Source organism: Pelophylax lessonae, assembly GCF_965119305.1.
Source record: "Pelophylax lessonae genome assembly, chromosome: 3".
Lineage (NCBI taxonomy): Eukaryota > Metazoa > Chordata > Amphibia > Anura > Ranidae > Pelophylax > Pelophylax lessonae.
In genome coordinates this window covers 541197570-541210065 of record NC_138770.1, presented here as the reverse complement: position 1 = coordinate 541210065, position 12496 = coordinate 541197570, and the positions used below count along the sequence as shown (strand labels likewise).

The window sequence follows — 12496 nt, the reverse complement described above, 5'->3', positions numbered from 1 at the left end:
ATCACATGTATATATACAGGATTCTGCACTTCTGCCTGCAGGGGGTGCACACACACCGTCGGTGGGTCGCTTATGTTGTGATTGCCGAGCACGGGATGTCCGCTGGCACATGCCGATCGCTGGTAAAACAGCAGAAAGTAAACATTGTCGGCATTTTTTGTTTATACCACGAAAAAATAAAAAATACAATGGTGCTCAAATACCACCAAAAGAAAGCTCTATTTGTGGGGAAAAAAATGACATCATTTTTTTTGGGGGTACAGATTTGCATGACCGCGCGGTTGTCAGTTAAAGTAAAGCAGAAAAAAAAAAAAAAAAAACGATTTAAACCTGTATAAAGTATGCAGGTGAACATACACTATATTACCAAAAGTATTGGGACGCCTGCCTTTAAACGCACATGAACTTTAATGGCATCCCAGTGTTAGTCCATAAGGTTCAAATCTTCTGGGAAGGCTGTCCACAAGGTTTGGGAGTGTGTCTATGGGAATGTTTGACAATTCTTCCAGAAGCGCATTTGTGTGGTCAGGCACTGATGGCGAGAAGGCCTGGCTCGCAGTCTACGCTCTATTTCATCCCAAAGGTGTTCTTTTGGGTTGAGGTCGGAACTCTGTGCAGACCAGTTAAGTTCCTCAAACTCACTCATCCATATGTTTATTGACCTTGCTTTGTGCACTGGTACGCAGTCATGTTGGAACAGGAAGGGGCCGTCCCCAAACTGTTCACACTAAGTTGGGAGCATGAAATTGTCTAAAATGTCTTGGTATGCTATCGCCTTAAGAGTTCCCTCCACGGGAACTAAGGGGCCAAAACCAACCCCTGAAAAACAACCCAACACCATATTCCCCCCTCCACCAAAATAATTTGGACAAGTGCACAAAGCAAGGTCCATAAAGACATGGATGAGCGAGTTTGGGGTGGAGGAAATTGACTGGCCTGCACCCAGTCCTGGCCTCAACCCAATAGAATACTTTTAGGATAAATTAGAGGGGATACTGCAAGCCAGGCCTTCTTGTCCAACATCAGTGCCTGATCTCAAAAATGCGCTTCTGGAAGAATGGTCAAACATTCCCATAGACAATACTTACCTGGCAGGGGAGATACCATGATCATGAAGGTGGTTCTCCCAGGGCGAGGCTCGGCCATTGCACTCCGGCTGTGCTGACCCCTGCGATTTCCCCAAATGCGGGAATCTCGACTGCATAATTTGTGGTAGTGGGGGACTGCGTTCGCGCTTTCCCCTGAAAAAAAAAAAAAAAAACATTCCCATAGACACACTCCTAAACCTTATGGACAGCTTTCCCCGAAGAGTTAAAGCAGTTATAGCTGCAAAGGGTGGGCCAACTCAATATTGAATGCAACAGACTAAGGGCTTTTTCACACAGTCCGTCCGTCGGACGGACTCTGTTTATCTCAGCGGGGGATCGATCCACCGATCCCCTGCTGAGCAGGAGGATGACAGCTGTTCTCTGCACTGTGTGTGGAGACACAGCTGTCAGGTCCCCATGCATCTCTATGGGGGAATCGGATGGGAACCGACCGCCTGCCCGTTCTCATCCTATCCGATCCGCTGGACGGATGGAAAATAGGGTTTCCATCCGTCCAGATTTGACGGTTTGGATCGGACGTCAGCGGGCATGTCTCCGCTGACATCCGATGCGCCATAGACATGCATGGGGTGACCGTTCGGATCTGCCAAAAAAACAGACAGGCGGATCTGAACGGTCCACTTGTGTGAAAGGGCCCTAAGACTGGGATGCCATTAAGTTCATGTGTGTAAAGGCAGGTGTCCCAATACTTTTGGTAATATGGTGTATTATGAAATACCACTTTAATTCCTGGGCTGTAATTGGTTGTACTACAGTGTGACAAGAGTTAAAGTGTGATTAGTTGATATCCTTATTCTCAAAATGATCCTTGCACATCCATTAGGTAATGGTCCTGTAATCTGTCCTTCCTAAAATTGTTTCTTACTATGTTCTTCTGCCTCCTTGTAAAGTCCTCCATAAGCTCACATTCTATCCTCCTGTCCTTGTCCTCCCTCATTTCTATTAGTTTGGCAGTAGCAGTTCACGTTGGATGCAGTCATGTGCACTGCTTTTCATGCACAGTACACATCCCATAGTCTACAGTCCCTAGTCCATCTGCGGAGTGAACAAGAGAGGACGGCTTTGTTCCTACATACAGTGGCACCATGGTGAACAAACACAGCCATCATCTGATGGAAAGTCAGATCACAGCAGCAAAAAAAAAAAAAGGAATTTGGAGATTGGGAGGAGGCTGAGAGCAATAGAAGGTACTTTTTTTGAGTTATGAGTAAATGCTTGAATTAATTATTTATTTTTATAACCATTCAGTGCTACTTTAGGTATGAGTCACAGCACAGTGTGTGTGCTCTTATCTTTCATACCGGAGGATGACTGGTATTTCTCCGGCCTTCCTACTTACATGTATGACTGTATGGAAAATGTTGTCCCATCACTGGATAGTGTACACTATGCCTGGGAAACATTAAACATTATTCAGATAAATCTTTTTAATCTGATTTTGTTTTTTTTTGTTTTTTTATAACTTTTTAAAGGCAGCTATGACACAATGGCATGTGTTGTGCTGTGTTTGCTTCGGTATCAGTGGTGTGTTCAACATAAAGTCCCAAAATGTGCAGTATGCAATGCATTGCAATGACCTTTATTTAGAATGGCATCTCAAAGCACCTTGCTAGCGTACCTTAAAGCGCGTGCCATTTATAAAACCACAGGTGTGAATAATATTCGCATTGTGGTTCATTATTAAAAACAAAAATAAAAATGGTGTGTCCATTTTTTTTTTTTTAGTAAGTAATGGTGCTCTAGTAGTGAGTTTCCACATACATTAACTTGTTGCGTTAACACGCATAGTGTGAATGGGCCTTTTTAGAGATTAGGTGGCTGGATAATGAAGTCGGGCTGAAAGATCTTTATGTGTTTGACATTCCGTGTGCTCAGCTGTTTGGTGATTAAAGTGGATCTTCACTGCATCTGAGCACCAAAAACCAGAAACACTATTTAATTCATTTGTATTATTCAAAGCAAACTCCCCTATCCATCCATGTCTCTATGCTTTATTTTATTGAGAAATCACTTTAAAAAAAACAACCCTCCAGCATTTCTGGCTGTGGCCATCTTGAGTAAGGGCAAATGATTCATGTAGCATTTACTTCCTGGAATCCATATGCCCTTAGCTCAAGAGGGCAAGGGTTTAAGAGTGTGCTTAACCTCCTTGGCGGTAATCCCGAGCGTGACTCGGGGTTGATTTTTTATATCAGGAGCGGTAACCCCGAGTCACGCTCAGGGTGGATTGCAGAGAGCGCAGCGGTGTTCTCTTACCTTCTCCTGGCGATCCAGTGATGATCTCTCATTGCTGTGACCGCCAGCTGAGAGTCCCGCTGCTCCTCCGTCCTCCGTCGGTGTGATGACTTCCTAGTTCCGTTCCCTGCAGCAGCAATGCTGCATGGGGGCGGAACTAGGGAGGGAAATTCAAAAAAAAAAAAAAAAACGTTGCACAAAACACATTTTATATTATATATATATATATATATATATATATATAATAATGCATGCATGAAAGACTCTTGCTTTGGTCAGGTTTAAGTCAGTAATTACTAAGAATTGTAGGCCTATAATACATAATGCCAAATTTCCATGAAAACAATTGTACCGCTTTTGGTATGTAATTCCTGACATAATCATACCGCCAGGGAGGTTAACTGAGAAAACCCCTCCTCCTCTCCTGAAGACTCCTTAAAGAATCCCTAAAAAGTAACCAAGCTGTTGACCCTCCTGAAGACTTCGGGGATGTATGACACATTTTTTCCTAGGCAAGAAACCAGGAAGTAACTGCAATGAAAAAAAAAAAAAAAAACTTTAAAACAATAAATATGATATACTTTCCTATCTATTTACTAGCAACATGAGGATTAAAAATAATCAATGTTGATTGGGAGAGTGAAGTTTCACTTTAATGAGAAGAACTGTATTATGTAGTATCAGGAAATGTATTGAAAGTAGGTAATTTCATAATATACTTTTATCTGTAACAGATTGTATAACTGTGTCTACAAGTGTCCATGTTTTCTGTGCCTCAGTCTGTTAGGGGGTTGAGTACTTTGAAAGTGCACCTAGTCCTAAAAGCTAGTAAAGTGTCAAGGCTCCATATATTTAGCCTGCCATACATATTGAAAGGCTGCTGGAAGCAAAGCTGAACGCTATGCATTTGCTTTCTGGGTGCCCTAAAACATTGGTCCTCAACTCCGGTCCTCGGGGCCCACTAACAGGCCAGATTTTAAGTATTACATTGGGGAGATGCAGACTAGAATACTGCAATCACTGAGCAGCAAATGAGATCACCTGGGATGTAATTTAGATAATTAAGTTATCTTGCAAACCTGGCCTGTTGATGGGCCACGAGGACCGGAGTTGAGGACAACTGCCCTAAAACACCAAGCTGCCTAATGTTTCTTGAACGTGTTTATTTTGAGTTTTCACAATTTGTTGCATAAAATATGCAGTTATATTGGAATTTGTTGAATAGGAAATATCCCCAGATAGTATTTTCATTTTCCATCTTCCACTTTCCTGTTCACAGACTTTTTTGGTGCGGAAGTCTTCAAAGCTTCAGAAAAAAGTAATATCCCTTCGAGTGCCAGATGAGTTTGGATCCTGCTTCCAGGAATTTGTGATAAAAGAAAGCTCCTACAGTAAGTCATCAAATACTTATTATTTATTAGTGTCATATCCCTTTGTTGTAAAGCAGGCATGTCCAACCTGCGGCCCGGGGGCCACATGTGGCCCGGAACCCAGGGCAATGCGGCCCACTGCCCCCTGACCATTTTTTTTTTTTGCTGGGGAGGAAGTAAGTCGGGCCGGGGGCATGGCCACAGTGTCTACCAACTAACGGTAGGCAAAGGCTGCCTCGGAGGGGAGGGGGGAGCATGTGCAGTGTTTCTGACTCCTACCACCATGACCACTTCAAATCACTGAAGTGGTCATGGTGGTTAGAGTGTTCCTTTAATATCTCTCAGAAGAAGTAAACCTCTGTATACTGATTCCATTTCATTTCATCATCCTCTAGTTGTGTTAAATAGTGCGGGGGTGCGATGGTGCGGGAAGGGTGCTGCGGCGTTTTATTACTTATATAACTTTATTATAGTATATATTTTATATGCGGCCCAAAATATTTCTCTACACTCAATGTGGCCCAGAGAAGCCAAAAGGGTGGACACCCATGTTGTAAAGTGTATCCAAAGCCCAAGTTTTTTTTGTTTTTGTTTTGGATAGAGTAGAAAGGGTTAGTAGCCCTGCCAGGTTTTAATTGCTGTCTGTGTCCCCACTGGGTAGATTCACCTTCTCAATTTGTCCTAGTGATCATTGAATTATCAATTCTTTGAGATCCTACTGGAGCAGGAACTCCGGGAAGTCTTCCAATGGATGACAACTGTCTAAAAGAGGATTTTCTTCACATTGCAGAGATTTCTCTGCCTCCTGGGGTGAATGGGAGTGAATGAGACACAGAGAGAGAAAAAAATTAACGGGTTGAACTTTTTTATACACTATTGAAAAAAAAAAAAAATGCTTTGACGTAAAGAGAAACTTCACCCCCTATGTTGTTGTTTTTTCCTGGTTATCTTCAAATCACGTACTCACATGTCTAGCAAATCCAATATTGTATTTCTGTAATCTTCCAAAGGCCACCATATGCCAAGTCTTGTGTTGTTGTATTCTCTGCATAGGGAGCCAGCTGCCCAGGTCCTAGCATCCTGCCCTTGGTCATGCACCACTGTGAAAACCCTGAAGCCGGATACATGTTGTAGATATCCCAGGAGGCTTTGGGTGGGGGGATGTCAGTGTTGCCGAGTTTCCCACCCCCCGAAAAAAAATTATTTTAAATTTTCTGTAAGAGTGGGGGGAGTAATACTCATGGGTAGCACAGTGGCTAAGTGATTAGCACTTTTGCCTAGCAGCACTAGGGTCATTTTTTCAAATCTGAAGCATAACACTACCTGCCTGGAGTTTGAATGTTCTCCCTGTGCCTGGGTGGGTTTCCTCCAGCTACTCCAGTGTCCTCCCACATTCCAAATACATGCTAGTAGGTTAATTGGCTTCTGTCTAAATTGACCCTAGTATGTGTATGAATGTGAGTTAGGGACCTTAGATTGTTAGCTCGTTGAGTGTAGGGACTGAAGTGAATGTACAATATAGTTACATGTAAAGCGCTACGTAAATTGTTAGCGTTATACAAGTACCTGTAATAAATAATTGGCAAATGGGAGTAAAGGTTTAAGATATAATATAGGATACAAACTAGGAGCTATCTGATCCACTGTTTTGGCCACATTGGTCAATAGGCTTGCATCTGTGGATGACCCCAAATACTGTTGGTAGGCCCCTATATTGGTTATCACTGACTGGATAATTTAGAAAGCTTTTCCTTGCCTTCCCATGTTTATTGCTGATTTGAACAAGTAGAAGTAGATGTAACTCCTAGCACGCATCCCAATAACTTGTTGCAATTGTAATCATCTCACCATGCTACACTGTTTGTAACTGTCATTGTACAGATATGCTTGTATCATGCCCAAGATCAGTTGTGGCAAAAAAATAGGCTAATCACAGTATAAAATTATACCCGTATTTCATGCCTCTGTAATTTCATTTGTTTCTTGTGAATTCCATGGGTGTAAGCTTGTTCCTGCCAACTAAACAAATCTCTGCATTGTGCGGAGGTGATGGAGCCTATTTGGCAGCACTATGCAAGTTCATTTGAGGGCACTTGTCTATTAATTTGATTAACCCGAGATCTAACAGTTGAAAGCAAAATGATTTAATTAGGACATTCATGAGAGCTGTAGTTCACTACTTCAATATTAAAAGCCCAATGAACTTAACTTACTTTTATTTAAGCTGTTTATTGGCTGTTGTTTTCACATACATGACTTAAGATATGCTTTTTTAACCACTTAAGCCCCAGCCCTATTTCGGACACTTTTTGTTCACACGTTAAAACCAGTATTTTTTCCTAGAAAACTACTTAGAACCCCCAAACATTATATATATTATTTTAGCAAAGACTCTGGAGAATAAAATGTCGGTCATTGCAATAATTTTTGTCACGCGGTATTTGCGCAGCGGTCTTTAAAGCGCCATTTTTTTGGAAAAATTTTGAAAAATCTAATTTCACTGCATTTAAAAAATACTAAACCGTAAAGTTAGCCCATTTTTTTTGTATATTGTGAAAGAACATGTCACGCCGAGTAAATAGATACCCAACATGTTACGGTTTAAAATTGCGCCCCCCCCCCCCCCCGTGGGATGGCGACAAACTACGGTCAATAGAGATCTCAATCTGCGACGCTTTAAATTTATTTAACGGTTACCAGTTTAGAGTTAGAGTGTAGCTCTTTTTTTAAAATTATTGCTCACGCTCTGGCGATCGCGGCGATACCTCACATGTGTGGTTTGAACAGCGATTTCATTTGCGGCTCGACTTATGTTACGTATACGTTTTTTTTTGTGCGCGACGGGGGCGGCTAAATTTTTTTTTTTTTTCCCATTTATTTTATTTATTTTTTTAACTTTATTACAGTTTAAAAAAAAAAAAAATCTGATCACTTTTATTGCTGTCACAAGCAATGTAAACATCCCTTGTGACAGCAATATGTGTGACAGGTACACTTTATGGAGGGATCGAGGGTCTAATGCCTCGTTTCCACTGAGCGGAACGGTTCGGATCGGGACAGATCGGCAGGCTGATAATGGTCCGGTCTATTCAGTTGAGCGTTTCCACTGGAAGTCGGACCTCTAGGGTCCATGCGGGGCGTACACCAAATGCCTAGCGTTGCGGCGTGGCGTCACACTAGTGCGACAACAGACGTGACGCTACAACAACAACAACAATGGAGGTCATCCAGCAGCTCGTCTTTGCTCTACTTGGCTTTTGGTTCTTAGTAATCAAAATACATGCCACACAGTGTGAGAGAAGGTTACGAGCGGCAAAGCGAAACACAGCAGAAAAGAGAAGAAAACTTTTGGCTTGGGTCTTGAGTCAGGAGGAGAAGTACACCTTTGTGCGGCAAAGACAAAGACGGCAGCGTTATAGGGTAAGCAACATTATGCCAATTGTCATTTATTTCTACCCGTATTAAAAAGTAAAATAATACAGAATATGACAAAATCTAATATAAGATGGGAAGGATATACAGTACATATGTACTTAACAACATTCATGTTGCACACGTATGTAAACATGCACATTTGAAGTATTAAATCAAATGCATAACAAATCATTAGTAGTATAATGAGTATTTATGTATAAGGTGTAATACTTCAAATGTGCATGTTTACATACGTGTGCAACATGTATGTTGTTGAATACATAATGTACTGTATATCCTTCCCATCTTATATTAGATCTTTGCAGATTCTGTATTTTTTTATTTATGTATAAGGTGTAATACTTGCAATGTGTACTCATTGCTCACTTTTATACATGATGCTATCTGACCTTGTAAAATATAGTATGTTGTATTAATATGTTTTTATTATTTGTGATATGGTAACATCTGCGTTTTCTTCTTTTAAAGATGCTTCTCCTTTTGTCAAAGCAGCGCCGCCGACCAGTCATTTGGGCTCTCCCCCGTGCCAATGAGTGGTGGGATGTGACCGTCCCAGGATTCACACACACACAGTGGGTGCACAATTTCCGAATGTCGGAGGAAACCTTTTCATACCTTTGTGCAAGGCTACGTCCAGCGATGGAGAAGCAAAGCACAAACTTCCGAGCCAGTTTGCCAGTGAGGAAAAGAGTAGCCATTGCACTGTGGAAGCTGGCTACCAACAGTGAATACAGAAGTATAGGTCATCTTTTTGGTGTCAGTAAATCATCAGTGTGCCGTTGTGTGCAGGACTTCTGTAAGGCTGTCTGCACATCGCTAGCTCCTGAAATTGTTCATTTTCCAGACAGGGAAAAGCTTAAAGACATGGCTGACTACTTTGAAAACAGGTGGGGTCTTCCACAGTGTGTTGGTGCTATTGATGGGTCACACATACCAATAATAGCACCACAAGAATACCACACTGACTACTTCAACAGAAAGGGCTGGCATTCCATCATCCTCCAGGGAGTGGTGGATGGAAAAGGACTATTCTGGAGTGTGAATGTTGGAAAACCTGGGAGTTTGCATGATGCTCGGGTTCTACGATTGTCCACATTTTGGGATTGGGTTGGGCAGGGAGGGCTGTACCCTCTTTCCACTAAGAACATTTGGGGGGTGAATGTTGGCTATTATGTGCTCGGGGACTCTGCCTACCCTTTACAAAATTGGCTCCTGAAACCATTTCCTGACAATGGCCGCCTGACACCAGAACAACAAACCTACAACAAGAAAACATCCAGGGCACGGGTCGTAGTTGAAAATGCTTTTGGAAGACTTAAAGGTAGGTGGCGGTGTCTTATGAAGAGGAATGACAGTGACATTCAACTTGTCAAATCCATGGTGCTTACTTGCTGTGCTCTTCACAATCTTTGTGAAAGTCATGGAGAAGACTTCCACCAGGATTGGAATACGTCTGCAGAAGAGCCAGTAAGGGTAATAGCACAGGATATTGAAGATGAGTGCAATGAAATACGTCAGGCTCTGATGCGTCACCTCAACACCTAATTTTTTACCATGATTGTTTTAAAGTTTTAATAAAGTTTTACATTAATGAATCAGACACACCCAAAGTCTCTTATAAAATCTCTTTTATTCAGCAACAAAAATATTCTTTCTATATTTTCTTACAAGTAAGAATTCAAAAAAATAAAACATTTTTACAAAACAAAACTGAAAAATTACCAAAAAACAAAGGGTACAGGTCCTGTGCTGGCTGACAGGCACTATTGCCTTGGCGGTGGCCTGGGATCACGACTGGCTCCCAGCACTTGAACAAGCTGCCCTAGGACACCAAGGAAGGCCTGGTTGAAGGTAGACAACTGCTCCATCTGCTGCCGGGCAATCTCAGCCTCCTGGCGCATAGCTTCCTGGGCATCCTGACGCAGTGCCTGAAACCACCGCTCAGAAAGGGTCTCCATCCTTTCCTGTTGTCTTTCCTCTACTGCCCTCATATCATCAATAACTGTGCGCAGATCCAGCTGCAACCGTCTCCTTTCACCTGGAATATACAAAATACCAGAATATTGATTTAAGAAAATGCACAATTATAACTTTCACTCTGATCATAATGTCTTACCTGTGTGACGTGGTGCATTTGGCGTACTCTGTGGTAGGCTTGGTGTTGACACAATCGTACTGGTGCTGCTGAAAGATGTCGATGGACCATCGTCTGAAAAGTTAGAGGTATCATTGGAGAGTCCATCCACAGTATCTGAAAATGCACATATCAAGGGTTTTATACACAAACGAGAAGAAGACACAGTGTACTATCTTATGGCAGTTATCCTCATGGCAGTTATCATCAGGTAGTAAACAATGGGATGCAGAGTGGGTAAAAAAATGAGATGCCTATACTCTTCTGTACAGGTATTTAAATAAAAAATAATGGAACTATATCAGTTTAAAGGCTAAGGTACAATGAGAGCATCAGAAATCTCCATTATCTTTTCTACAGTTGTCTTTTTTCTCAAAAATAGGGGCTGGTTTATACAGACAGTACATTTCCCTATCCATTCTGAGATTAACTTTACTTGGTTAAAGTGCACTGTGGCTGCTTGAAATCATGCATGATAGCCTTTAATAGTATTTTTATGCATATTCAGCCCCCATTGATATTATCAAGCCCATACTAATTAAGCAAAACACCAGTCACGCATTTTTCATTAATTATACAAAACAGTGCAGCGCTACTCCCTACCATTTTCTTTCAGTCCACTGCACAAATACAATTACATTTTTGGTGCAGAGTTAATGGTTTTGTGCAGTTATTTTTTTTAAATGGTTAGCATAGGGAAAGCCAATGCCAAGCAGGAAAAAAAAAAAAAAACTTACCAACAGGATCTATCATGGATTCGAGAAGTGCAGATGCAGATGAAGATGCAGAGTCCAGACCTCCTTCCCTGCCTTGGTTTGCTGGCCTATGCCCGTAAATGGCGTCCATGGCATCGTACCACTTCCAAGTACTTCGACTGTTTCCACTACAGCTGTTGGCATCCTTAATTTTTTTATATTGGCCTTTAAGCTTCTTAAGCTTTGCCCTACACTGACCCGACGTCCGTTCAAATCCCTCGGCTGCCATCCGCTGGGAAATATCTTTATACACCTTTTCATTCCTCACTGATCCATCAAGCTCACTCTGAATAACACTGTCCGCAATTATAGTAAGGAAAGTGGATAGTTCCTGAGTTGACCAGACCCTGCTGTTATTTGCAGGCATCCTTCTCCTATATCTGGACTGAGCTGCGCTTCCGTTTGACGACAGCAGTGACGTTTTCCTGTCCACCAATCAGTGGAATGTATCGTGTGACACCAGTAGCTCCGCCCTTACCGTACCGTACCATTTCCTATGGCCCTACATCTGAAGGAGGACCACGAATGGTGCGGTTTGGTTCGGTTGTATGGGCCACTTTCATAATGGAAACACCAAAAATAGCGTACCGTACCGAACCGATCCGGACCGTTCCGCTCAGTGGAAACGAGGCATTAAAGACCCTAGACCCCTCCACTACACTTCCCTGTATGCAAAGCGCCAAAAACGGCGTTTTTGCATACAGCCGATTTTCAAATTTGCCGCCTTTTGCAGCACAGTAACCCGGAAGTGACGTCATGGACGCCGCCTCCGGGTTACGTCAACGGAGACCTGATCGATGCCGTTTCCGGCATTCATCGGGACTCCATCCAGCCGGCATACGTGCCGGCTGGGTGCTCGGGCCTCCCGGTGGGACGGGAGCCCCGAGCAAAGCCACGGAAGGTGGCGGGAGGGGGGGGGGGACGTCCCCTCCCGCCCCCGGGTACCAATCGAGCGGCTCCCGAGCCGCATCGGTCGGTACCGACGGAAAGCCAACCGTCGGCTTCAAACCATGGTACCGGGATGGTGTCTCTAGCTAGAGGCATCATCCCGGTACACTACCGCAAAGTTTACCGACGTAGACCTACGTTAGTATGCGGTAAGTGGTTAATTGTATCCTTATCCAAAACATTTTGTTTTGAAATAAGGAAATGCTAGATCCTTTCCAAAGAGTGAAAAGAAATACATATATATATATATCCCCAGAAGAGGATGTGAGGGTAAATCACCCAGTTAGAAACAACTCTCTAGAAAGAGATTTGTCTTTATTTTGAAGAGACTTCTACTCACTTTCCGTTGTGTCTCTATGATGAGATTTTGGATCAGCCAGAGAAGGTGACACAGCCACAGACCAGCTTGAAGCACAGTTTACAAAAAAACAGCAACACTCCCAATTAGGCCCTGCTTTAAAATGACCAGGTCTTCGGTCTTGTTAACTGCCATATCTAAAAACTATTGAT

At 42.6% G+C, this 12496-nt stretch overlaps 2 protein-coding genes across 5 annotated transcripts in view; one reads left to right on the top strand and one right to left on the bottom strand.

Annotated features, from left to right (window-relative positions):
• The window catches only part of RIN2 (Ras and Rab interactor 2), a 332660-nt gene that overhangs the window by 229980 nt on the left and 90184 nt on the right, over positions 1–12496 (top strand). For all 4 annotated transcript variants that reach the window (XM_082251626.1, XM_082251625.1, XM_082251628.1 and 1 more), the window contains exon 5: positions 4624–4735. In XM_082251626.1, coding sequence (XP_082107752.1) covers positions 4624–4735 — 112 coding nt within the window. The remainder of the gene's footprint in view (positions 1–4623; positions 4736–12496) is intronic.
• Positions 9913–11267, bottom strand: LOC309550185 (uncharacterized protein; the record flags this gene model as incomplete). The annotated part of the gene is made up of 3 exons (XM_082250607.1): positions 9913–10187; positions 10266–10400; positions 11021–11267. 3 exons carry the CDS (start codon positions 11265–11267, stop codon positions 9913–9915), a joined length of 657 nt encoding a protein of 218 aa, XP_082106733.1.